Source organism: Thunnus maccoyii, chromosome 20 (assembly GCF_910596095.1).
Source record: "Thunnus maccoyii chromosome 20, fThuMac1.1, whole genome shotgun sequence".
Taxonomy (NCBI): Eukaryota; Metazoa; Chordata; class Actinopteri; order Scombriformes; family Scombridae; genus Thunnus; species Thunnus maccoyii.
In genome coordinates, this window is record NC_056552.1 from 7,045,179 (window position 1) to 7,072,699 (window position 27,521).

At 39.8% G+C, this 27,521-nt stretch overlaps 2 protein-coding genes across 10 annotated transcripts in view; one reads left to right on the forward strand and one right to left on the reverse strand.

Moving 5' to 3' along the window:
- LOC121887523 (dickkopf-related protein 3-like) overlaps positions 1 to 27,521 on the reverse strand; it is a 36,755-nt gene that overhangs the window by 6,864 nt on the left and 2,370 nt on the right. For 3 of the 8 annotated variants that reach the window (XM_042398336.1, XM_042398337.1, XM_042398342.1), the window contains exon 2: positions 25,073 to 25,181. The gene's annotated coding sequence lies outside the window, so the exon portion shown is untranslated. Of the gene's footprint in view, positions 1 to 20,361; positions 21,443 to 22,908; positions 24,023 to 24,235; positions 24,341 to 25,072; positions 25,182 to 25,578; positions 25,643 to 26,556; positions 26,685 to 27,521 lie in introns of those variants that run through there. The other 5 variants (XR_006092986.1, XM_042398339.1, XM_042398338.1 and 2 more) reach the window with 5 other exon arrangements.
- Positions 1,246 to 27,370, forward strand: LOC121887520 (plexin domain-containing protein 1-like). 2 transcript variants are annotated; one of them, XM_042398331.1, is made up of 13 exons: positions 1,246 to 8,207; positions 18,595 to 18,767; positions 21,953 to 22,096; positions 22,183 to 22,252; positions 23,810 to 23,932; positions 24,018 to 24,136; positions 24,232 to 24,331; positions 24,529 to 24,624; positions 24,713 to 24,794; positions 24,889 to 24,949; positions 25,036 to 25,159; positions 26,286 to 26,446; positions 26,591 to 27,370. In XM_042398331.1, exons 1-13 carry the CDS (start codon positions 8,132 to 8,134, stop codon positions 26,714 to 26,716), a joined length of 1,455 nt encoding a protein of 484 aa, XP_042254265.1. In that variant the 5' UTR covers positions 1,246 to 8,131; the 3' UTR covers positions 26,717 to 27,370. The 2 variants fall into 2 exon arrangements, with proteins under 2 accessions (XP_042254265.1, XP_042254264.1); XM_042398330.1 differs by lacking the exon at positions 1,246 to 8,207 and having other exon boundaries at positions 17,432 to 18,767.

A 27,521-nucleotide genomic window follows, 5' to 3' on the forward strand; every position in this document is an offset into this window, starting at 1 on the left:
GATTGATGTGTCATATCTTAACAAATGCGATCATTCATCTTTCATCCTATATCTTCTGTAACTCCTTTTTTGTATCTTAAACAATCTGGTTCCAGACTATGGAACAAAAACGCCAGAAATGTACATATTGTTTAGACACCTACAGAGCTCTGCTGGCATATTATATAAGTAGTAGTATTATTAAACATGGGGATAGTAAAAATAGTAGTTTCAAAAAAAGAGCACTAGAATCTACAAAATCATGCAGCCAAAAAAAAACTCAACATGTTGTTTTATATCAGATCTTATGGCCTTGTCACACCAGAAAGTGGCACAACAAAATTTTAATCAATACATCCTCACAAAATAGGCAGTGGAAGAGGCTGAGATTGTAGCCGATGTGCTAACCACTAACATGCTACCAAGAAAGAAACATATTAGCACTAGTCAGTCAGAATAGCTTTCCAAGCTTCTATCCATTTTCTCTGTGCTGAGCCGTTTACTCTCCCTGGTATTTTGCTGTCAAGATTGTCAAAGTTGAGTCAAGTATAAATTTTTATTGATATAGCGCCAAATCACAACAAAAGTTACCATGACACTTCACATAGAGCATGTCAAGAGCGTACTCTTTAATCTACAGAGACCCAACATTCCCACATGAGCAAGCACTTGGCAACGACAGCAAGGAAAAACTTCCCTTTAACGGGAAGAAACCTCAAACAGTACCAGGCTCTAGGGGGGCGGCCATCTGCCTCGACTGGTAGGGTTGACAAAGAAAGAGGGAGGGGGAGAGAGGAGAGAGATTGAACTGTATTATCCTTTATGTTATGGCAATATTTTTCATCTGTATATGTGATTATTCAAAGTGAATGTAATTATACAGTAGAGCATAGACACACACACACACACACACACACACACACACACAGTGGTCTAAGGACTAATTGTAAGGTTAGATTGGCCGAATCTTCAATCATCCAACAATCTTTCACAAACACACACAAACAAACATGCCCCCCCAAAAAACAAAGAAAACACCACAAACACACACACAAACCACATGTTTAATGTTTTCTGCCATTTTGTTGTTCTTTGTATTTATTCATTGATTATATTTTATTTAATGAATTGTATTATCCTTGATGCTTTGGCAATATTGTTCATCTGACATTCTTGCCAATAAAGCTTACTGAATTGAATAGAAATTTGAGAGAGAGAGAGAGAGAGAGAGAGAGAGAGAGAGAGAGAGAGAGAGAGAGAGAGAAAGATGCACAGCAATAATAATAACATTAACAACTATAATAATAATAATAGAATTATGATTATACATTATTTCCTTCAGTAAAGATTACAGAAAAGGGAAAAAGCTCTCTGAGCTAGCAAGTTAGGAAGTCTGTTAGCTCAGATGCTAACGGGAAAATACATTCACATTCAACATCTGTATTTGTACCATCAACACTTCTCTCCTGTCTGCAAACCATTTCTCTTTTGTGGAGTAGACCTTTGAATAAATGAGAGGATTAATGGCTAATGAGCTCTTGTTCATTTGCCATGACCACAATCTTCCCCCAATCTTAACTTTCTTCTTATTGTAGACAGAAAGAATTTGAAAAACCTTGGCACTTAACATTATGTGATTCTGAAGAATCGTCCAATATTGATATTGTATCCGTGTGAACCAGAATACACTGGGCCACTTCTTGACTATAAATTCTTGATGCAGCCCGATCAATCCCTACAGTATCACAAAATTATGTGCAATATTTATCAGCCTTTCTCAGACTTATTACAAAAATTGAAGTACTTCTTTTGGTTACTTTGTCATCACAGTCAATAGTTGAGTTCCCTTAACCAATCAGTCTGGAATGATGCAGTAATGTCTACTCTAACCACTAACTGTGGATTGTCTCAAAAGTGAGGTATCTTTATCTGTGTTAACATCTGTCTCTCCAACAATAAAGTTAATGACACTTAATGTTCATTGTCAGGTTATTTGTAAATGGGTCACTGCTGTTTTAGAGATCTAAAGGTAGAAACCTTGACTGTTTTTTGCTATATTTTAATGCAGAAAACAGTGAAAACAAGTAAAAGGGATGACTTACAACAAAGATCTTGAATTTGATTCATTTTGGAGTGGACAAGTATGCCATGTGCCCAGCTCAAACACAAGGAAACCACTACATGTAATGGCTTGTCAGTTTCCAGTAATGGCAATAAGCCTGGCTTGCTGACTCCACATCTGTCCTTTACGATTATTTAGACATGATGGCAGTAATCCTTTAAAAACACATTTTTTGACAAGAACTTGTAGTGTTAACATTAATCACAATAAAACGTGTTCATTGTTTTGGGTCCATAGACAAATAGATCAATAGATAAATGCACTACCTCATCATTAAATACAGTATAACCAAAGCTGTCTTTTATTTTAGCCTCAGAGGTTTGAACTGCATTTCTGGTCAGGTTTAAATAATGTTCTCTATAACCTGTTTCCAATTGGAACAAGACAGAGGAGTGTGACTCCCACTATAATGGGAAACAGCCCTGTGTCTTCTTTGTGCCAGGTAAAAAAAAAAAAAAAAAAAGGAAGACGAGAATCTGGAGCAAGGGTCACTGCAGGCCAATAGTTGCAAATCAAGCCATTCCCCACTGTTATGATTTTAAAATCACAGCAAATGGTATTCAAGGAAACCGGCCTGTCAAATATTCAGGATCACAGGAGAAAACATACTTTGTGGGGCGATGGATTTGAGAGGTTCCTTTTCCACTTCTTCTGCCCATCTGTCTTTCTTGACTCCTCATCATGATTCAGTGCAACTGTGAATCCCCCTTGTGCTTTTAGTTGTGTGTGTGTTATGTAGCTTTTTGGCACTCCAACCCCGAGAAAATTAGTACTCTCCCTCTCTGCTGTGACGTTTGACCACATTTTTCCTGTGAAAATTAAATCCCAATGACGTTGCTATAATTGGATCAATGCATCACTTGGGTTACAAGCTTTGTTTGGTTTCAATTGTTTTGCTAAAACTTTTTCTATCCACAAATGGGTGACAAATTAAAGGAAAAACAACATCAAATGTCTTAAGTAAGAGCTCCCCTGGGGTCACATGGTAGGAAAAAAAAACTTAATGTGTAAATCCGTGAAACGGATTTATAATCGAACACACAATTATCCTTGGTCGGGAGAGGTTGCTGCAATATTTTCTCTTTCTGATTTGACTTTTACTTTCAGGAATAACTTGCAGTGTAATATAAATACAGTCAAACAAAAAATATTAAAGATCTATAAGGGTAGGGAAGGAAGATATTTGTAAGAAGCCAAAGCTTAGAAACTACATTCAAAACAAAGACGATTATTGTACAGAACCATATATAAAGCTACATTTACAGAGAAGGCAAAGGTCCTTGTGTGCTCAGTTAAGAACTAGTACTTTACCACTGGTGATTGAAGTAGGCAGATATAAATATATTCCCGAAAACATTTATGTGTTTTTTGTGATCTTGGTGCTGTCGAGGATGAATTTCGTTTTGTATTTAATTGCCCTTTGTACAATGACTTGAGGAATTGTTTGTTTGAAAATATCCAAATGAAAAACCCTGGTTTGTTTTGGTTGTCTGATGTGTTGAGTTGGCTTTTTAATATGAAGATTTTTGTTCTAGCGAGATTTATAGGAGATGCTTGGCAGCTGACAGAGAACACTGTATCCATCATAATGGGACTTTCCTCCCATGTAACTAAATGTTCCGAAATGCTCTCGTTTCTGAATTTGTGGAATTGTATATTATGATCTGCCAAGTGGCCATCCTGGTTATTACTGTCTAGTGTCTTGTAAGCCCATATGGGCTGAGCACCAGAAAGGTGCAGGACACTTAAACAATTCAATCAATCAATGTAAACTGTGCCCTTCGATTCATAATCCATGCCAATGGATTACATGCCCTCTTCTGGCTTTTTTGGCAAACATCCCATGATTTAAATTGAATCTGGGATTGTAATTTTAAGTGGATCTAAGAGTTTTCATTCAAAGAGTTTAAAAAAAAAAACAAACAAACAAAAAACAGCTTGGTGTGAAATTTGACTTTTGTGTGAAAAGTAAGGATGTCAAAAAATAATCAGATAGATGGAAGCATGTTAACACCAACATACAGGCCTATTTTGGAACCAATATGATGACAAAAAAAATCAAAACCATTGGGAGAGCCTATAATATTAACTGCCCATCACTGAATGGGCAGTTAAAAAGCTCCTTTTATACAGCCTGTTTACAGCGGGAACGCTGCGCCTTTATTCTGCCTCGCTGTTCTGTATAAAAAGGTACGGACACAGTATGGGGGAGTAGAGTTGCTCTGTCAATAAGCCGGATCCAGAGGTAGTCACAGAGCCGGATGGACTGTGTGTGTAAAAGGGACAGCCAGCGTGGCGGACAGGGAGGTGACACTGTTGTGAATCTTGAACGCTAGCATGCTATGTTAAAGCACACACAGGGACGGCATTATGCCAGCTTTGTTTGATTCAGCGTAAACAAGCAAAGCGACTTAATGATGGATCTTCTTTACAGCTATAATGCAGGATCTCTGTAAAAAAGAGCCTACAGGTAGTAGAGAGATACTGAGCATACAATTCCCGCTCAGAATTCAGACATTCAAATAAAATGGTGGAGAGTAATGTTAGCAAGCACTATGAGGAAGTGATTTTGGACACATCTTTAGAGTACATCCACACTAAGCCAATATTTTTCACATCTAAAAACAGAGCTTTTTGAAAACCCGTCTCCAGAGTGGATGAATCTAAAAACCACAACCTTGTGTTTCAGTGCGAACAGGGAAAAATTGGGCTTTTGGAAAAGAACATTGAACACTTCCTATTGCTGCGGCTTCATAATGAAAGTGTTCAACTAGTGAACCACAAGATGTTTTTTATTGTGGAACAATTGAGAAATTTAGTTTAAATTTAATGCATTTGTCGCAAGGTGAGCTCTGAAGCATCTACAAAATGAAATATGGTCATTTCTGGTGCTTTATATCAGAAGGATTTGCAAAAAGCGACACAACATTATTGACTTTCTGTTGCATTTCTAACAGAGTAGCTGCTCAAGAAGTGTTTGCTGCCTCCAGTGGTCAATACACGTCAATTAATTTGGAACAGAACACTGGGAACTTTATATTTACGAGACACAGGTGTCTCCAAATCAACAACGGCTGAAGTTTCAAGGATTTCCCCTAACTTTTTGAAACTTAAAACAGTTCGCAGCTGAGTTTCAAAACATCAACACTGAGTCAGCAGGAAATTCTGAGGTTTGGCAACGATATCGGATGTCGTAACAAAATTAGCGAATGTACTTTTTATACATGATACACGCATGAGAGCAAGTTCAGACTAGAACATTGGACCTACATGTTTAGTCTGTCTCTGAACACATTTTCAATCAAAAACTCCCACTGATGTCAAAGTTCGACTAGCACATCTGTGTTGTTACTGGAATGCCAAAACTCATTCAGAGTTCTGGCCTAATAGTGGCATCTCATGAACAAGTAAGGAGTAAGTAAACCCAGACACATGAGGGAAAAAAACACTCCCACACACAGATGAAGCTCAAAAAAATCACAGACAGGAATTTAGAAATTTAAAGAAAGAAATAACTCCCCAAATGGAATAGTACTAGCTATAGGCTCCTAAACTGTTTGGTATAGTTTTGGCCTGTTTTATGTCTGTACATGTATTTTTATGCACCATATTATTTTGGGTGTATTCTGGTACAGAATGAAGTCTTGTGCAGGGATTTTCTGACCTCTGTGGAGGCACATTTTATCATCCACAGCAGCTGTGTAAGAATTTGACAAAGCCTGTTCCTTTTCTACAAAGCACAGCACGATGCCTTGTCTCCTACCTGTCCACATGAACATAAGATTGACTGCTAGAGTGAATATCAAGGAATGGACAGAAACATTAGAGAAACATCAGGGGAGCTCAAAACATATTTCATTGTCAAGTGTTGTGAACAACTGTATGTGTCAAAATTTGATACAGATATTTCATCATCCCATCCCACCGGGAGATCTGGTGGTTCTGGTGGTTATATTCTGTGTTTTCCTTATTGTCAACAAATCCGATGAAAAGAAAAATCAAAACCAACGCTGAGTTTATCCCACAAACAAATATCGTCTATGTAGCCAAAGCCTGAAATAGATTATTCCTCTGAGCTATACAGCTCCATTGTCCAAAAAAGATTAAAAACACATCAATTAATCACACCTCTGCAGTGGGTGACATGTTGCTTCTTTACCATGAACATAAGCACAGTAGTTTATTTTGAGTCAATCCCACATAAACCATCCTGCTGCTGTAAATACTGACAAGTCCTCCAAATTAAACGACCAAATACGCTGTTGACTATGCACCCAAGAATGACACACCAAAATCATTTGTCTGTGCGTTCCAAAACCATTTAAAACATCACTGTTAAAAAATAATGATGTGACAATAAGGTCTGGTTAGGTTTAGGCACAAAAACCATTTGGTTAGGTTTAGGGAAAGATTTGGGTTAAAATGATCACTTTGTTAAGATTAGAGAAGCATTTGGTGTGAGTTAAAGTTCCTTATAGTTAACAATAATAACCACAGGATTATCGTTAGGGGACAATCGTAGTTACAGTTTTTAGAAGATTGTCACTTGCAAATGGCTGCGGGAAACAAACAGCGGCCTCATGTGGCAAAGTCCAAAGTTGAGTTCAGACATCCACCCAACCCACCACCTCTGAATGAGGAAATCTGTCAACGTATATAGATGTCGTCTCAACTGCACCACTGCCCCAGGTCATAATAACTACAGCTGCTAGATGGCATCTGTCACTCAAACTTAACTATATGTCATTTTTGGGCGACTGACGTTACGACCTGTTGTGTCGTTCTTCTTGGGAGTGACAGTCTCATAAATACTCACTGTATTAATCTGCGGCTGAAAATAGTCCCCAACAAATGCACTATTTACTCCTGTTTAGGTAACATTTGCTAAACACTTCACTGCCTGGCTGTTTAAGGACATTGCTGAGACTGTAAAATAAAAAAAATAAAACAAAAATGCTGGTTAGGGGATCATTTATGCAACAACAACATGATAAAAACTCTATCCGATGGTAGATAGAGTTATGAGAATTACAGATGGGAAAACAGGTCTGGTACACTTCAGTTAATTCAATTCATATGAGCAGGAGCGACTCCTGAGTGCAGTTGTGAATCGAAATAAACCCTGACAACACCAACAGCCTCTAAAACAATCCTGTGTCCTCTCTGTGTATGAATGACAGCTGGATTTTCAGTGCATCGTTTCATTTTCAGCCATGGAATGACAAAAAAAAGGGAAAAATGTTCATAATAAACCCATATTCAGTTGTAAAATAGAAAAAAATAAAACATACAAACCGCATCAATCCATGTAATATTTTTTCAAACACACCACACAGGAGGCTTTTGTCAAAATAACAACCATTAAACTATCACATTTGTTTTGGTTCAACATGCTTCCACATGAGGGAGACATGCTCCTCCCAACTCCAACCCCTTTTCTTTCTTTCTTTTTTTTTTTTTGTTTGGTGAGTAAGAAAAAAAAATGTAGAAATATATAAAAATTTCCTCTGAAGGGAAGTCTTTAAAAACCCCAGAGTTCTGTTTGACAGAGAAACAGAGACAAACACAAGGAGAGAGACGAAGAGAGACAGACAGAGGGGGGAGTGAGGAGGAAGGAGTGAAGATCAAGGAACAGAAAATAAGGAACAGAAAATACTGGAGAAAAGTGAGAGGAAAGAGAAGACAACTCCTCACTAAGCAACACTTGAGCTGTTTGTCAACTCCTCTGCTGCCATGTATCTGTCCTCCTAGAAGTCATTCTGAGGGCTAAACAAGGACATAAATTGGAGAAGAGAGAGACAGAGGAGGAGAGAAAAACAGTAAACCTTGGCTGAGGTGAGGAGAAAGGTGAGGTGTGTGGGAGAGCATAAGGCGAAGAGAGAGGAACGAAAGGCGGGGGAGTGGAGGAGTGCGAGGCGCCCCGTTCTTCCAGCGAAGCAAGAAGGGAAGCAGGGGAGAAGAAGAAGAAGAAGAAGAAGAAGAAGAGGAGTGATAAAGAGTTGGGGACGGAGGGAGAAGAGTCAGCTGGACATGGGGCTTTATGCTGTTCTCCTCATCTGTCTCTCCCAGGCTGAACTGGGGAGAGTGTGGGCTCAAGAGCGTGAAGGTAAGCCCCCTTTTCTTCAATGCCAAATTCATGCAGGTATTCACATGTACTTCTTTTGACTGCCTTTATTAAAAATAGCGCTGCACAGATGGGTTCCCAGAAGTCTGAAACCTTGGAAAGTTAAAAGAAATATTATCTGACCTGAATTCCTTGCCACTAACTCAAGCACCAGGCAGGCTTGAAAATAGTTTTTGGGCACTTTTTTGGTGGAATTGCAAGTGTGTGCATGTGTGTGTGTGCGTGTGTGAAGCTAACAGGTCCCCTGATATTTCTTTCTGTCAGCCACAGGAAGCACATGAAGGGCTATGTGTAGGTCTGGATTATTTTAGGGTACGAAACCTCCAGATTTCTGATTTGAGAAAGCAAGTGTCTGGTGTTCATTTGCTTGAAAAATACAGATCATGTGGTTGGAAATGTTGCTTTTTAGCAGATAAATATTTGAGGCTAGCCAGTCATTTCAATTATGACTTGTGCTTTTATTCCAGCAGGCATTTTATAAAAGTAGAAAAAGTCAATGAGTGCAGCAGATGTGTCTAGAATACATTTAAAGAGTTTTTTTTGCAGTTCTTTCTTGATTTATTTCATCTCAAACTGTGTCTAATCACCCCAAATATTGTGCGCTTGGTTGTTCAGTACATCTCCTGTACAGTTTATCCTGTAACCTGTATGCTGTGTACACCTCTGCCTTCCTCTGTGTGTGTGTGTGTGTGTGTGTGTGTGTGTCTGTATGTGTGTATTTTTGTTCTCCTTGGAGATATATTATTTTTAGCCAGCCCCCGTTCTTCTGCTGCCGCTCCTCCTCCAACAATCAGTGGTGCTCCAGTTTATCTGGCCTCTCCTGTGGTCCCACTTCCTCTGATCAGGACCCTAGCTCTGCAGAAGACAACCTGACACAGAGTGCAGAGACCAGAGAGACAGATCCCCCCCTAACACAAGACGACAAAGTCCAGCAGAATGTCAGCGCTCATCTACAGCGCTAAAATGTGTGTCCTATACTCAGGATTCAGTACCAGATGTCAGCCTCACCGTTTGTACAGCGGTGTCTCTATTTTGGGCACTTTTCCCACAGCCTGATAATGTCATCTGAGTGCCTGCTCACTCCAAAAAGTGGCACAGCTCCTTGCTAAATAGGTGGTGCTTGAGGCTTGGTGAGCTTGGTTGTGACAACCTGCACTCATTATGATTGGAGGGATCAAAGACCTTGTTCACACCTGGCGTTAAAATGTCTTGGGTGATCCGATCACAAGTGGACAGCTCCAAGTACAGGTGTGAATGCACCCAAGATGCACTGAGGACACACTGAGATCCGCTCAGACCACATTCAGAAGTGGTCTGGGCCACATATGACATTCTTTTAGATGTATGTATGCAAAGGTGTCCAGGGCCACATTGAAGGACCGCCTACACACCTGACATCATCTGCATAAGAGTAAGTATGTACTGATTTGTGCGTCAACAGTGTCATGTTGAAAAAGAGAGAATGCTAAAAGGAACAACGCATTTGGTCTTTGCAAACAGAAATAATGTACGTGTTTATTTGCATATAAGAGCAGGGAAGTGAGATCAGATCACAAGTGGTCACATGAGACGCATTCTAATGTCAGGTGTGAACTGACGTACTAACAACTGTCCACTTGTGATCAGATCACACAAGACGCATGTTAATTCTAGGTGTGAAAAGGGCCAAAGTCTCACAACTGACTGCATACCATGCCACATCTCTATTGTAGAGCAGTTTAAACTCCGGCTAAGGAAGGGTTACATAAAATAGGTTGGATGCTTCTCTCCGTTCTCTAATAGATCTGCAACTGTTCAACAACACGAATTTCAGTGTCAAAGTTGAAGTCTACGCAAAAGTTCCTTGCAGAATAATTTAGCCTCAGTGAGCGATTCCACTGACATTAATTGATTTCAGTCTGAAATTTTTCTGTGATAAATGCTGGTGTTTGGATGGTGGCCCTTACTTGTGTCTGCATTATGTAGGATATCAAATTGTGAATGTGAATCTATCTGTGGAAATTCCTTTTTATTAATGTCCTTCATGTGCAAAGACAGGTTGGGTTGGAAAGCAGTTTATAAAAACAAAAATGCATACCCCTACCCCTAATTTAATTAACAATATTAAAGTAAATTATTTCCCCCACTCAGTAAACCACTGGGGACTTTGCTCTCTTATGTAAGAAACTCTGGTCCACCTCCCCGTGCTGGTTCCCCCTCCTAGAACATGATATTCAACAGGTCACCAGGACCCCTATTCCACATAAGGAGCTTAGTCAGCATGTCTGATTATGCCAATGTTGCATCAAGAAGACATTGCCTCAAAGCATTGTGCATTGTTTTGATTTGAGGGACAGTTCCTTTTGAATCATATGTCATATGTCAAAACCTGATCATGGTGACAATTTAAGCAGTTTTCAAGTAATAGACAGCGAAGATTAAATAAAAGTCTGTGTGTGTACCTAAATAATTTCAACACAATGCAATGCACCTGCTGTGCAAACTGCTACAAATTGTCAATGCTACACAGCGACAGAAGATTAACAGAGTAACTCGAAGACAACTCCACTCACATTTACAGATTTTGGCTTCTGTCTGACATTAAAGTTTCATGCTTGATGGCATCTTTACAACACAGTTTTGATCTAAAACTGACAGGCTGTGCTGATCAATAGGCCCGGTGGGCCTGAGGTTGCAGACGAATGGCCGACATGAGCTACAAATGCCATAACACCAATATTTTCACAACTCTTTCTAGGTTGCCACGGAAAGTTTTATTATCTTAGCCAAAGGAAACATAACTGTAGATTTTCCAGGTTAGATAGATTCTTCAGTTAACAAGTCATTTCAAGTGTCTTTCAAACTTCAGACTATAGTGCATTTTGACTCTGAAAGGATTCGGTTTAGCTAGGTGCTACTGTACACTCTGCAAAATAATCTATTGTGAAAAATATAAATGATGCAACACTGAAAAGCAGACACCATCTGCAAGCTGTAACTAGATGTCATCTGCACTTAAGATGGAAAATCTGCTCCAAATGTAAACAAAAAACAACAACTTCTCCGTGATAATTCACTTAAACATTTTCTAAACTTGGAGCTTCATCCACTTGTCCGTATTTATCGAAGCACCGCATTTTTAATTTTCTTTTCGGGTGCTTATCAGTCCAGCTGCCAGTGTTTGTGATTGTGTGTTATGGTTACTGCTGTTCCTCTGAGCGTGAGGTGCCAAATGGCTTCCACCCACGCCATAAGCTCCAGGCTGATTTTAACATGGATCGCCCTTTTTAAAATCTGAACACAATAAAACCACTGTGCTTAACTGCGATGACACACAGAGCAGTGACTTCAGGTTGTGATTACTATTCCACTAATGATGCTTTTGCCAGAAGAGTGCAGGTGCTTTGCTGTTCCCGGTCCTGACACCGACTCCATGTCTAATCGCCAACAACGCACAAAACAGGACTGCTACAAGGTGAAGGCTGTGTTTCTATCTTGAGATTTAATCATCTCTCCCATTCTGTGTTTGGACAGTACATAATGGCTCACTCTCTTCTGCATATCTGTCTCTGGAGCAAAGATGTTGGCCCTTTGTTCTCTTCTGTGGGGCCTGAAGTTAATTCTCTTTTCCTTTTCCCCAATCAAGTACATGCCTTTGTGCCCTCAGTGAATCCTCACCTCTGCTTGAACTTCAACGTGTTGTGCATTTACCCAGAAAGAGATTATTTTCAGAGGAAATTTATTTTTCATCCCTGGAATTAATCCAACTGAACAGACTGAAAGACCATCAGCTTTTGTCTCAGCTCCTGTCTGGCCTTCAAAAGCTTCTTTTAAATGATAAAAATGTGACCTAATGTGTTTCTTTGATGTCCAACAACAACAAAAAAAGAGATTAACGAAAGAATAGATAAGGATAAATAGTGCAAATTTTCCACAAGAAGCAAAAACAAGTAAAGAAAGAAGGCCACAGAGCTGCTGTATGCTTCTGGAAAAAGACAAAGAGAGAGCAAGAGATCAGGGAAATGGGAAATAGGCGCGTGGGAGACAGTAATGGGATGAATGAACACAATCTCTATATCCATAGCACGCTGTATATGGCTCAAAATGCTGTGTCCTACTTCGATGTGACTCCCAACACCCACTAGATTTGTGGTTGCTGCAATGCAGACACATCTGAGGAGGCAGATACCAGTGGACACCGTTGCCACGCAGGTGCCATTGCCTCAAAATAGCTGACATGTTTGTTTTATCATAGAAAACAAAATAAGCCTGTGTTTCAGGTCCACACTCCTGGCACTGCAAGATATGTGGGATTAAACAGCAGGAAATCTGACATTGTGTGGATGCATAGAACTAAACTGACACCATCCTGGCAGTTAACAGGAATATACTAAATTTAGAGGGTTTTCAGAATACATGCATCATGTGCTAATAAAGGGGGATGCAAAGGGTATATTTACACTTAAGCTGACTGCTATTCACAGGCAAATATGTCAAATCTGTCCTTTTAGACAATTAATTTTTGGGCCCTGTTTCAAAGTCACCAGAATGTTTATCTGCACCAGTTTGCACATTCCCTGGCGCTACCGTGCTTTGCTTAACTCAAGTCCTTATGCTAAGCCCGACCCATTCTTGAACTCTTTTTAGCCCCTGGACATTAATCCAGGCCCGCATGCAGACAGTCGGTCAGGGTAACAGATGATCCAGGAAAGAAAACAAGTTCAACATGAAGTTTGTAGATCAAAAGTGACCTATAGAGTGTAAAGGGAGAAGACAGATGCATGCACAATCATGTACGGTATGTCTGCACTGATGCATAGTCCCTGATCTGCCACTTGAGTGTTCCTCCTCCTCCTCCTCAAAGCTCTTCTTCCTGCTGTTTGACGCCTCCTCAACTGTTTAGCGATGATGAGTGCTGCCAATCTGACCCAATTAGGAGCCTCTTGTTCTGAAGCTGTGGAAATAGTTTCCACTGTACCGTACAACAAGATTCCTCATTAGAGCAGTCTCCCTTGTGTGTGTGATAACCTCTCTACAATTTCTCTTGTCCCATTTTGTCTTTTTAGTCTCTTTCTCACTGTATTTTACGTCCCTGATAATAGAAATTCCATTTGATTTAATGTTTATCGATGTCTTTATAATAATAAAGCTTTATCTCAAGCTGCACTAATATTTTTATATTAACAATGGATCAAATGACTATGTATAATGTGAAAGCAGCCGCTCGTAGTGACAAACCCACAAAGAATTATCACCTGACTCTGCAGTTCCCCTCAGCTCTATGTTTTAGCGTCTTTCAGCAGCATTGTTTTGGTTTGACGGCCTGAAGTGGAGCATCTAGCAGCTAAATAGCCACCAGATATTTCCTTCATGAAAAACTCATACCTGAGAAATTAGAAATTCAGTGACAAATGAACCAGCACTTAATTTAGACCCACATTAAGGCATAAATTAAAAGTCAAGGACTAATGTTCCTCACCTACTCATCTAATAAATACACTATATGGCTGAAAGTATGTGGACACGCACACATTACAATTATATGTGATTGTTAAACAACTTAATCCAAAACTATGGGCATTAATCTGTTGTTTTAACAGCCTGCGCTCTTCTGGGAAGGCTTTTCTCCTGATTTTGAAACCTGGCTGCAGAGATTTGCTCTTATTCAGCCATTAAAGCATTAGTCAGGTCGGTAATGATTTTCGGCAATAAGGCCTGACTCATGAGATGATCCAGGAAAGAAAACAAGTTCGTCATGAAGTTTGTAGGCCAAAAGTGACCTATAAAGTGTAAAGGGAGAAGAAAAATACATGCACAATCATGTACGGTATCACGGCGCTAACGCCTAGTCCCTGATCTGCCACTTGAGTGTTCCTCCTCCTCCTCAAAGCTCTTCCTCCTGCTGTTTGATGCCCCCTCAACTGTTTAGCGATGTTGAGTCCTGCCAATCTGACCTTATTAGGAGCCTCTTGTTCTGAAGCTTTGGAAATAGCTTCCACTGTACCGTACAACAAGATTCCTCATTAGAGCAGTCTCCCTTGTGTGTGTGATAACCTCTCTACAATTTCTCTTGTCCCATTTTGTCTTTTCAGTCTCTTTCTCATTATATTTTACTTCTCTGATAATAGAAATGTCACTTGATTTAATGTTTTATCTGTCTTTATGATAATATATCTTTATCTGAAGCTACACTAATGAATATTTTTATATTAACAAATGGACCAAACGATGATGTGTAATGTGAAAGGGGCCGTTTATAGTGACAAATCCACAAAGAATTACCACCTGACTCTGAAGTTCCCCTCAGTTGTATGTTTTAGCGTCTTTCAGCTCATTGTTTTGGTTTGACGGCTTGAAGCTCTCATCAACCCTGTTTCAGCAGCAGCTGTTTTCAGCAAAAAAGCTCTGATAAACCCACTGTAGCATCAAACAGCAAACTAAAAAACAACTAATGTTCCTCACTACTCATCTAATAAATACATTATATGGCTAAAAGTATGTGGACACCCAAATATTACAGTTATGTGATTGCTGAACCCAAAACTATGGGCATTAATCTGCTGTTATAACAGCCTGCATTGTTCTGGGAAGGTTTTTCTCCTGATTTTGGAACCTGGCTGCAGAGATTTGCTCCCATTCAGCCACTAGAGCATTAGTCAGGTCAGCCGCGATTTTAGGCAATAAGGCCTGGATCGCAGTCGTTCATCAACCTAAATCCCTAAGCTGTTGGATGGGGTTGAGGTCAAGGATCTATGCAGGCCAGTTAAGGTCTTCCACACCAAACTATGAAAACCATTTCTTTATGGAAGTGGATTTGTGCATGGGGGTTTTCTCATGTTGAAACAGGAAAGGGTCTTCCCCAAACTGTTGCCATAAAGGTAGAAGCACACGATTGTCTAAAATATTGTTGTATGCTACAGAATTAAGGTTTCCCTTAATTGGAACTAAGGGGACTAGTCCCAACCATGAAAAACCTCACAGGCCTAAAATATACAAAAGTACGTTGACAGGGTTAAGGGTGTCCCATAGACTGTATATAGGGTAGTGAGGTGTGACATCACCTATTTGTTTGCATTGGAGCTGATTTGAAGCCCAGAGTTGCAGCTTATGGTTGGTGCTATCTTTTCCATTTGGAGCCATGATCTTCCAAATGAGAAGTGCAGGGTGTTGCCTTTCACACTCTGGAAACGCCCTGCTAACGCTAGCTTTAGAACACTGAGCGCTGCACACTTGGGCTAATGCAGTGGCTCTAAACCTTATTTGGGCCAGCGTCCATTATCCAGGTCCCTTACCGCCCCCCTGTCAATTAAAATGTAGGCTAATTGTCTCCCCTGAATACTAATGTTGATTATTATTTTGTGTTATATAATTAAAAAAGCATGTTATTGGATTTGAAATAACAGATTTGATTTAACTGGATAGTTTGAATTTCATTATCATTAGTTTCCCATGCAGGGAGCAAAAATTATTATTGCAAATAGAAATTATATTTATGAGTGTTAAACAAATACAGCAGTTAGAAATTTCACAATCTTTAATGAGGTCTCGTTATTGACCATGAACAGTAGCCAATCAGAGAGTGGTAATTTGGTGCCAAACAAGAAGCATTCTTATTAATTGTTCCAAGGGAAAACAAGAGCAGCCTAGCGAGGAAAACGTCTGAGGCTGAGACTGGAAACTGTGCCGTTTTGCTGATATGTTGTTGTTTTATGATGTTATCCAGTTGATTAAATAATCAGACCTGCAGCATTCAAATAAAATAACCAGTTATAGGGTTTTGGGCATCCTCCTCCAAGAGAATTTGATGTTATTTGACTAAAAACTATGCAATTTCACACAATTTTAGACTGTTATCATTACAATATTTATTTAAAAAAAACACACTGTGTGCCATTAAACATAATGATCACAAAACAGCGGTAAAACATGCTTATAGTGAATGGATTTGAACCAGATTTTCTCATCCTCCCATAGTCAGGCTGTCGCCACTAGACAGCTGTGGGGACGGCTATGGTTAGAATTTTATCTTCGTCTTATCCACAAACAATTTATTTGGCGCGATTTGCACATATCACAGAGATACAACAGACTGCATTAATGCCATCTCAGCACTTTTTTATTTCATTGTTGGAATAAAAGGCACGCATCAGACTTTATGATCCAGCTGATAATGATTTATACTGTCTGTTAATATTTGATTGTTGTTCTAGATTCTTTGTTCCAAAGTTCACAGAACACTTGCGGCATTTTTTTCTTGAACAAAACGTCAGAAGAAAGAAATAAGAGTATTTATCAATACTTTTATCGGTTCTTTTTCATCACTAAAGAATTGTGAGGGTTTTGAATTATTTTTTTTTTTTTAAAAAAAAAACAGGATTAGAACAGATTTATATTTTCAATATGACAAAATATAGTTTCTTACAGCAGCAACAGTAATGTTTCCATCAGCAAGGTCCCCATATAAATTTAATGATATCTCACTTAAAAGAAAAAGTCAGTAAAATAAATAGTATTCCTAACATTAAAATACTGAGTGAAATTTAGAAAGACATCAGTCACTATCAGGCATTCCTCCTGTCCTCTGTCCTCCTCCCTCTGCTGCTGGTTGAGAGGAGGAGCTGTTTGAGCCAGTAGCTAACTTCACAGGAATTTGCCAAATTTTAATATATGATTCAAACAAAGCTAAACATAAACACTGACAAATAGAGCAGAGGAGAGGACCGAGAAGCTAGTGCGACCATAAATGACAGAAAACTGCAGTAGAGACTCAGCATAGTTTCCCCGTGTCTACACAAGAGGTGTTCAGGTACAGTATTGAGCGTGGGTCACCTGCATCTTCAAAGTGCTCAGAGCCAAATTTGACTGTAGTTACCGGCATAAAACGGAGGAAAATAGACTCGATAGCACTGTGAATTCAAATGCACTAAACTGGCATTAAAAACAGACACACACAAACGTCCCCCAAGAAAACCTCAATGCCCCCCCTTTAACAAATATTGCTTCCAGTGCCCCCCAACGTTCTCTGAATGCACCTGTTAAGAAACGCTAGGCTAATGTTAGCTACTTTAGCTAAACTGTGCTAATAGGGACTGTGCTAATAGACTCAGTGCGAGTCCCAGCACCTGGGGGAGCAGCAACTGTCAATCATCACCCCCACTTATTAGAGGACTTGAATTTAGTGATTGAGACCATAATGACTCGTCAGATGGAGCCAGCATAAGGTACGGTTCCGAACTGTGGTAGCTCAAGCTGTGGTAGTTCCCACTCGGGGTGTCCACATAATTTTGGCCATTTTAAACACAATTAAAAAAGAAAGAGGCAAAGGGGAGCCTGTACCTCAGTCTGACTCTTGTATTTCCTTCTCTCAAAGGGTTCATAACATGCTGTCACTTAATAGCCCCATTCAGTGAACTAACAGCTCACATAAAATCCAGGCAGCAAACTGGATTTAATGCCTCAAATTCAGTAAATTCTGCTGACCTCGCAACTCCGCTGACTGAAAATGTGCACAGGAAAGTGAGTCATCACTGTCCCCACTAAACACAAAGACATTCCTCAAGGAAAGTGAATGTGAAAAATATAAACATCGATGATCTGTTGAGCAGATGACATGAAAACCTGAATACACACTTAGTAGATCCACACACACACAGAGACAGAGCTCTACATGCATTGTGTATATACACAGGGATTACTTGGCCAAAACACAACACTGGCGCCAAATTAAGGTTGTATCATGCTTCACAATTAACTAATAACCAGCCAAAGTCCAGCCAAAACACACATGCCACATTATTAGTTTAAAATGCAGTAATTAAAAAGAAATCATGGCACTACTTCAGCGTGACAGATGAAAAGAAAATGCACTCATGCATCTTTTTTCCTGGTTTTGTGAGTTGCGGTTTTCTTTCTATCATCGTGTGAGTTATTGCTCCAAGACCTCTAAACATTTCATTTTCTGTGGACATGTCTGCTGGTTAATGACCCAAATTATGGTAACCAATAAAGAACAGATGTGACCACAGAGTTTAAAGGCACAACTATTTCGATTCCTTATAAAAACAACATTTTGTCATTATTTTTACAGCTCCTTTCACACATTTTGAAATCAAGCAGAGAATTCAATTGTGTTTTCTCAAAACCGCCTACATCAAAAAGGCTGGTATTTAAAATAGTTGCTTTATATGTTGAGTTGATGGTACAGATGAAGGATTACAACAACATGAGGAAAACATGGCACTAAAAAAAAAAAAAAAAAAAAAAGGTGACCCCACAGAGTTCAAGAGACATCTGTTAGTTGATGGAGTTGTTCTGAGCTCTGGATGTCTCTGCAGGGTCCATGTGGGTGTGTTGACTCTATTCAGTTGCCATAATGACTGTCTTGTTCTAGATGCACTGACTCCTCTGCGGACTGATGGGGATCCGTCCGGTTTACACAGAACCAGGAGGGACCAGCAGACTCTACACAAACACAGAGGAGCCCGGGACACACAGGCTGAAGGAGCAGGAGGAGTAGGAGGAGTTGATATCAGCCCCCTGCCTGACAACATGACCCGCACAGTGGTGAGATCTGAAGAGTTGACCCTTGGCTAAACCCCCCTTCTTTTAGTTGCTACGCCTGTCAAGCTTTCCATTCTCACAAGGCACATATGCAGTTTACGATAATAACAATGGCAGATTTATCACTCAAAAATGATCAGGGAACTTTGAAACAATGGATCCTGGATGTCAGACTAAAGCAGGATTCTCATTCGTAGCGGGCAACCATCAATTTTGCTGGCTGAAACGCCAACTGTCGCTTGTAGATTTTATCAGTTGTAGCTAGCTTGCTAATTAATGATAACTTTGTGAGTTTGTTGAAAACTCAAGTGTCCAGCTGGCTCTCTGCAAAAGGGTCATAAATATGCTCTTGGCGACTACATGATATCATGCTCAAAGATGAAAACTACAGCAGGTCCCAGAGAGAAAGTTAGCATCCTCAGCTGATCAATGTAGAAAACATGGAAATAAAGGAGTAGCATTGTTCTTGTATTGTGGGATATTTAGTTAAATCTGCTATTATGGTACATTATTATAAGGAAACATACATCTTTTTGGATGTTTACTTTAGAAAATATAAGCTTGGACAAGCAACACAGGTAATTCATGCCATACTGTTCATATTTTCAAACAGTAGGTTTGAGTAGGTGTTTCGTAACGTAATGTGTAGGTAACATGTTTGGCTCAAGTTGCTGGAGTGTAAACTTTGCCAACTCCACTAGAGAGCAGCGCAGAGCAGCTACTGTTACCCTAAACTGTGATACAGCTCCCTCCAGAAGAATGTGGAGCTAGCTACCTTGCTACGTAAAAAAACTGGTGACAAGCTTGGATAAGATTGACGCAGCTGCAAAGGTTTTTGTAAGCCGAGTTACAGAAATAACAATTCTTAAATTGGCATATTTCTTCAGATTTCACAAAATAATTTAGGTAATTGCTCCTATAACTGCAATCCCACTGCCACCACAGAAAAAGAAGAGGGTGGGACGGATATGTTACTTTCTCATGATTTAGTAAGCAAAACTAAATCTGCCACCCCCAACAAGAAATCAGGGAACATGAACACAGTGTCCAGCTAAATGAATGAAGTGTAACTTGCAGGTTATTATTAGGTTTAACCTAAAAAAGCAGGGTGTTATTTTGGTGCATTGTAGAAGCTTTAACCCTGACTATAGATATATCATTGTAATAATACTGAGCCGAAAGGTCACTTGGGGTCATAATCTTTACTCTTCCAACCTAGAGAAGGTCAAGGTTCAGACAAAGAAGGAACATCACAACTCTAAGATGAGAGGTCGATTTATTAAGTTCCTGTCAGGTCGACTTGTCCTGTGGCATTTTCCATTCATTACCTTATAGGTCTGTGTGTGTGAGAGATGAAGTTTTATTTGTGTCTTATGTCCCAGCGTCTTGTGTTCACTTCAACCAGCCTGAGTAAAATTCAACCCAAATAAATTGTGTGGTACTTTTTTTTTAACCTCCCGCTACACTGCAAATTGAAAACAGACGACGTCCTTGTCCTGCCAACTTACAGTGTTTGTTTAAGCGTGGCTGTGCGTGAGTATGTGCTTCTCCTGCCCGTGTGTGTGTGTGTGTGTGTGTCTGCTCGTGAATGACTCACTTGGACAAGATCACAGGTAGCCCTGTTGTACGGCTGCTGTCTGGTTTTTGAGGGAGGTCTGATCCCAATTTGAAGAACCTCCACCTCTTGCCTGCTGCAAATCTCTTCAATAAATCAATCAGCTGTGAGGGAAAAGTGTGCGATTGGTCCCATCTCTTCATCTAGAAAACCCACACCACCCCCTTTTAGAAAACACAGGCTGGTGTCAGGCAGTGGAGATGGGAGAAAAAAGTGGGTCATTTGCTGTATATGGAGCAGCTGGAGAGGCGCTGCATTTAACTGCTCCACTTTCAGAGCCCACACCAAACCCCAAAACCATTGCTCTCTGTCACCTTGAACTGTGGCATACATTAATAATGCCATCAAGACTGGAGATATGTACATAGACAGGCACACATTGTCAAAACATTGTGTGTAATGTGTAAACAGCTCCCCCAAGTGGAATCGTAAAGACAAATCCCTTGATGTGCCGTGTTTCCCAACCTTTAACACAAAACAATCTGTTCTTTAGACTCCTTTTTATATGTTGTATGTCTATGAACGTAACAATCAAAGTGTAATTTTTCCCTTAGCTTGTCTCATTTGAAGATTAGAAAAGATTAGAAAATTAGAAAAAAGGCTTTTCCTTATACTGATGTCAATTCCTGACATTGAGATTGGGAACCAACGCTGATCTTCATAAGGACATTTAATGTCATGTCATGTCATGCCTGAAAAAAATTAATTGAATGTTTCTAGTCAAGATATTATTAATTTATTTTAATGGATTTCTGGCTGATATGCATCTATGTATCTATTACAAAAAAATGGGTGAAAGAGGACGTACATACTTCAGGACATCCAGGTGTGGGGTTCAAAAATCGAGAAAAAGGAGGATTTATTGGCTCTACAAAGGCAACAAGTAGCCTCTTTTTGTTAAAAAATGTTGTATAAAATGGATTTTGGTCATTTTAATTGATCTTTTTTTAAATCAATAATGCAGTTTGAGAGAGTGCAATTTGAATTAGCAGTTAACAGTTTCTTAACAAGCTGTAAAAACATGTATGACAGTGTAAAAGCGTAAAGACAAGTTGCCAGCAATTTTACATGCCATTAATTCTGTAAGCCACAAACAACAGAACTCTTGCCTCTCATCTTGTTAATGTACTCTCTGCATGACGATGTCTACTATTAACGATCAGCCAGAGATGGTTTCCTTGAGAAGAAGCACCACTCTCTGGGTTTACCTCAGCAGCAAGCAACAACAAATACCTGCATCATTTTATCAGATCTGGTCTTGTAGGACTAACTTTGTGATAACACTACTATATATTGTTTAATAGGCCTAATGTTTACTTTGCATAAAATGGTCGCAATTTACTGTAACTCGCAATTGCAATACTGCTCAGAAAAATCAGGTCAGGTCAGCCTGAACTAGAACTTACAATAACTCAAGAATCGTATGGCGAAATTATATAAATTGTGAAATAATCAATGTATTATCAATGCAAATTGACAGATTTCAGTTTACTTAATCTACTCTAAACTATCTCACCATGAATAATGCTTTTTGAAAACTTCACTTTCCTAACGAGTGCCCTCTTTCTTTCAGGAGGACTCCCAGAGGTACTACAGATGGCAGAGTTTTGGTCCAATGGACAGACGGACTGAAGACTTGTGGGTAGATCTGAACGCCCAGCACAAGAGCCAAGTCCGAATCCACGGCATACTGTCCAATACACACCGACAGGCAGCAGTGAGAGGGGCACACACACACATGCACACACACATAACCGTCTGATTTAACTCCCAGCCATGTCTGATGTTTTCTCTTCTTCACAGAGAGTGGCGCTTTCTTTTGATTTCCCTTTCTATGGGCACTACTTGAGACAAATTATCGTAGCAACTGGTGGTGAGTTTTACTTTACGTTACTTCAATGCAGCACTCATTTTCCCTGCTCTTCCAAACAGATCAGACCATCAGTGTGCTGAAGGAGACTTTGTCCTACCCTGGGGAAATATTCAGGTTTACCAGGCTATAATACATCTAATTAACTATAAATGCCTTCATTTTCTGATGCCTTTAATTGCTGTGCATGTCCTAAATAGTTTTTTTGGTTTTTTCACCTGAAGCAAATAATCAAGAAAGAGTTATTTGTTGATTCTTCATTTCTGTGATTGTTCCTCAAATCTTTTATGTTATTGCATATGTAAGGGACAGTGGATGAAAAAATGATATTCACTTGCACAATTAGTGCTAAACAATCAGCAGTTTGATTAACAGTAGTCTTTTTAAACCAAGCAATCATGGGTGATGTTTGTGACTTGACTTTATGGCTCTTGATGAACAGCCACAACCAGAAATTGTCATGTAAAAGTAATGTATTGTACACACAGTTTGTAGTGAATGGATTCAAGCCTGATACATGCACTGCAATAATCCTTAAAAGAGTTATGAAAAAGGTTGTAGGAATGAAATCAATGAAGCATTTTTAAACATCTGGGGCCAGATGCATAAAACTCTGTGTATATTCATGACTAAAACTGTGTTTACGCACAAAGCCAGAAATATGCAAATGCATCGGTTCGTCAGATTTATAAAGCGGTGCGTACGCATGGTTGTGTTTTATAAATCTCAGTCATGGAGGAACTTGGCGCACATGCACGAGCGTCATTTCCACTCCCACAATGAGCCATAAATGGGTGAAGACACGCCCCGGACCAGTTGTTTTCATATCAACATGCTCCACCAGTCTGTACAGCTGTCAATGAAACAAACGGGAAATAAAAAGTGCTATTTCACCGATTTTGTTGCACCAGCGAGGTTCTCCAACAACCAGAACAGCTGTCGTTACGCGCGACCTTTATGCGGGGCTGTGCAGCTCTTTATAGCGTCCATATCATTAATTCATCACATGGACTTGTAAACCATTGTGAGCAGTGATATCTCAGTAATGTAATCATAGTTTGCAGCTCTCGTATCTAAACCGACTTTACAAGGTGTGACACAACTAAAGATAACATAAAAAGAATATTAACAGAAAAATAAAATGTTGATTCCTGTGTAAATTTTAAAAAATGATAAAATTAATCACACAAAGTAACTGATGTTACCTTAATAAATGTGCCTTTGATTGGCATTTTACAAATCTCTGTGTAAACCCAAAAAAAACAATCACACGATCAGTTCTGCTGGTAATCAACATAAACAAACAATGTTTTACTAAAAGATTCCGTCTCTCACCTTATAGTTCACCTCCACCTCATCACATCACCCTCAGGTCGCTTTAGAAAAACGTGTACGCCTGGTCTGAAGAATGCGTGAGGTGCGCACATTTTCACCGCACATTCTGCTTTTATAAACACCAGTTTAAGTGCGGGAAATGGTATATGCATGGTTTTTGTGCGTATGCATCGTTTATGCATCTGGCCCCTGTACCTGTATTCCTGTCCTCTCCCCCCCCCCCAGGGTTCATATTCACGGGGGAGATTACTCATCGAATGCTGACTGCCACGCAGTACATCGCTCCCCTCATGGCCAACTTTGACCCCAGTTTTTCGAAAAACTCAACAGTGAGGTACTCGGACAACGGTAGGTGGGAGCTCCTCAGCGAAGTTGGTCATCTTTGGCAGCTCCTGGTTGTCTTTGACCGGCCTCTGTATCCTGCCCCGCTCAGGTAATCTGTTTGTGGTACAGTGGGACAAAGTGCGGCTAAAGGACCGAGAGGCTGAAGGAACTTTTACTTTCCAGACAGCCCTCCACAGAAATGGAACTATTGTTTTCAACTACAGGGATGTAAGTTATTGATTTCAGCTAAACTGGTTTTGCCAAGAGGAAACAATCCTAAGGTTACATTCCATATTAAAACAAACTCTGTCCTTCTTTCTTAGGTACCTGTGCCAGTGTTGAATATTAATTCCACCGAACATCCAGTGAAAGTGGGACTGTCTGATGCTTTCATGGCATATCTCCCCTCCGCACAGCCCTCAGGTCAGTTCTCTTCAAAAAAAAAAAAAAAAATCGTAGTCTACCTATCAAATGTTAAATATTGTGACAAAATAGGAGATTTTTTTCTTCTACATGCAGCACTACTTAATTATCAAGTGCACATCAAGTGAAGCAGAGTAGCCTTTAAACCACGTGAAGAAGAAACACAAACTTATTGAGATTTTATATTTGTCTTGAAGATGCAAAGCGGCGTACTATCTATGAGTATCATCGTGTTGAGATCGACACCACAAAGATTGTTAGCAGATCTGCTTTTGAGTTCACACTTCTGCCCAGTAAGTATTTACACAAGCTGCAGTTCGAGCCTTATTATTAAACCCCTGTACTTTAACTCCATAACGTTTTTGTATCCGATTCCTCCAGCTTGTCTTCAACACACAACCTGTGAACTCTGTCTAACATCCAACTTGACAACCGATTGTGGCTGGTGCAACACACTTCAACGGTAATATGAAATTCTCACAGTGTTTGAAAGATGTATCTTGTTTTGAAGCCATAGAGAGCTTGGCTCTTCTCATTTTGCTCCCACTGAGTTTCAGATGTTCTGATGGAATCGACCGGCATAGACAAGAATGGCTTGATTACAACTGTCCTGAAGAGGTGAGACAACTTTCCCATTTATATATTGGCGAAATGAGCGGCTATTTCTATTGTTTCTTGAGTAATTCCTGTGAGCATTCACTCAGGCAAAAGGCAAATGTGAGGACTACAACCCAGTATTACCTGAGGGATCTATGAGCTCCTTTAACCAGTCTTCACCGGGTCCAACACCTTCCTCAGCAGTGCTCGAGGACCAGCCTGTCACGAGGGGTGAGTTTCTCCAAAGCAGACTCTAGGGGGCAGCATATAGTGAAGGTATGTCAGTGAAGCCACATCTCAATCGTCTAGGTGGTTTCATGTCTGGAAAAAGTTGAATCATAATCACTGGACTGGAGCTTTGATTGACATTTTATTAGTTTGGTTAAACCAAAACTCCAGCCAAGTGATCTGGATTCAACTTTCCCTCGAGATAAAGAATGTATACAGAACTGGCTGTCCACGCTATTGCAGCAATGGTTCATGTTTGTGAACTTGAGCTAAACAGTTCCTGTAGCCAAGTGTGGTTTGCAGACTGGGATGTGGATGAGTGAAATCAACAGTTGCTAGCAGCTAGCCAGAGAGAGAATCAAGTTCTGACCTGGACTAGCACAATGAAGTATGTTACATTTTTGATACTGGGTAGATAGGACCTTTTCCGGGATCTTCTTCCTCCTTCCTTGTTAACATTCTTTGTCCCGCCCCAGACACAACTGGCTAAAAGGAGAAAAAGTTCTCATGTGGCTTGCAGTAACGCATTTTAGTTCACTTAAATTTTCCCCGTGTTAAAAGAAACATCAAGACTTCGTTTACCATCTCACCCACTGATTTCAGAAGTGAACTATAGGTTTGAAAAAACCTATAGTATAGAGTAGAGGATAAATCTGGCTTCATAAAACTTAATTTTTATTTATTTTTTATTTTCTTAACTTCTACTTTGGTAAGTACAATGTATTATTATCATCAATAGGAATGATCGCCAAAACTATGACAATAAGTTCCAAGTTGGAATAAACCAGAATCATCCTTTAAACTGTCTCATTGATTATTCACAGGTTGGCTGATGGCTGTTTCAGGCTTCATTGGTTGTCTGACCAATCAGATTTCTGTTGTGTTGAGATGTTTTTTTTTTATCTTGTGTACGCAAATAATATTTCTTTGCGCATGTGTGGATGCATTTAGCTATGTTGCATCCCACATTATTTTCTTTTTTGTACCCATATTATCTAAGCAAACCATACATATCAGTGATGCGTCAGTCTGTAGATCTAAGGTTAAAACCACTTTTTTTTTTTTTTTTTTTTTTTACCCTTTTTTGTGCAGAATTGTTTTAACAACAATCTGTTTTCCTTCCTTTCAGATTTACAGACAGGCCCTCCACACCATAAAGGGATAACAGAGAACACAGCCATCATAACAGGTGTAGTGGCTGCCCTTGTTCTGCTTGTAGTTCTGACCTTACTGGCTGTTTACTACATCAACACACACCCGACAGTTGCTCCACCATTCTACCTCATGCAGGTGAGAACAACGTCTGGCTCCACAAAAACATTGTCATGCTTTCTGTAGAGTAAACACTTCATTTTGTTGTTTAAAGATATCCCACAAGCACACTCATGTTGGTCTGCTACCTGGCCTTTAACAACTACTGTCTGTTGTTCGTAGCGACGCACCAATAACTACTGGCCCTCTATGAAGTTCCGCAACCAGGGCTGCCACTCCAGTTACGCTGAGGTCGAGCTTGGGGGTCATGAAAAGGAAGGCTTCATTGAAGCTGAGCAGTGCTGCTAAGCGGCCTGGACGTGCAGGACACAGTGAGAGAAAGAAAGGACACCATCTAGAGGACTTTAACGGTATTACAAAAAGGGATGAATATGGACGATCAGGCCGACCATCATCACAGGACGTCCCTACTCCAACCTCGGCGGCTGGACGGTGTTTACTGTAACTGCTCTTGTAGCTCTTGCAGCTTTTCTCTGTGTCTCTCGCTCTCTTTGCCATCACACAGGGGATTTGCCATATCATCCAAGGGGTTGGAGGGTCTGAGAGGAAGCCGACTGTACAGAAATGATGAGAGAAAATGTGTAACTTTACAAAACCTACCAATTCAAGGGGGTGTCAGGGAATGAATCGAACTAGCCTTCATACTGCAAACCGATGTACAGTTCAACTTAACTATGTTTTTGTTTTTATCCTGTCTATGGAGTTATTTTTTGTTCCACAAAATGTTCATGTGAGCAATGATTGGTTCATAAAATGTCATATCTATGTGGACTTCACTACAACAGATATCTAGCTATATAACTGATAGTGATTATAATGATCATCCTGAATTTCTCTGGAGAAATACTGTTTGGATGAGTTTTAGAGACATCAAGTTATGAGAGTTTTCTTTGAATTTTTCTGTTTAAATGTCTTCTAATAAAAGCTGGTGGTGAGTGTTGATATTGATCTCATGCTTACTGCTCGGTACTGACAATTTAGCCTATATTTAGACCAGGCTTATGGATAACGTATGAACAGGTGATTATTATAACAATCTCAGACTGCCTCCTGTAGTCTCTCTTCACATTAGACCAGGGGTTTTCGAAGTCTG

What these genes read in the sequence shown, in the direction of transcription:
- LOC121887520 (XM_042398330.1), top strand. Translation starts at nt 18,438, where the DNA reads ATGGCACTAAAAAAAAAAAAAAAAAAAAAAGGTGACCCCACAGAGTTC. An exon ending in ATACACACCGACAGGCAGCA is followed by an intron (nt 22,097 to 22,182) that starts GTGAGAGGGGCA and finishes TCTTCTTCACAG; the next exon opens with AGAGTGGCGCTTTCTTTTGA. An exon ending in TGGTGCAACACACTTCAACG is followed by an intron (nt 24,795 to 24,888) that starts GTAATATGAAAT and finishes ACTGAGTTTCAG; the next exon opens with ATGTTCTGATGGAATCGACC.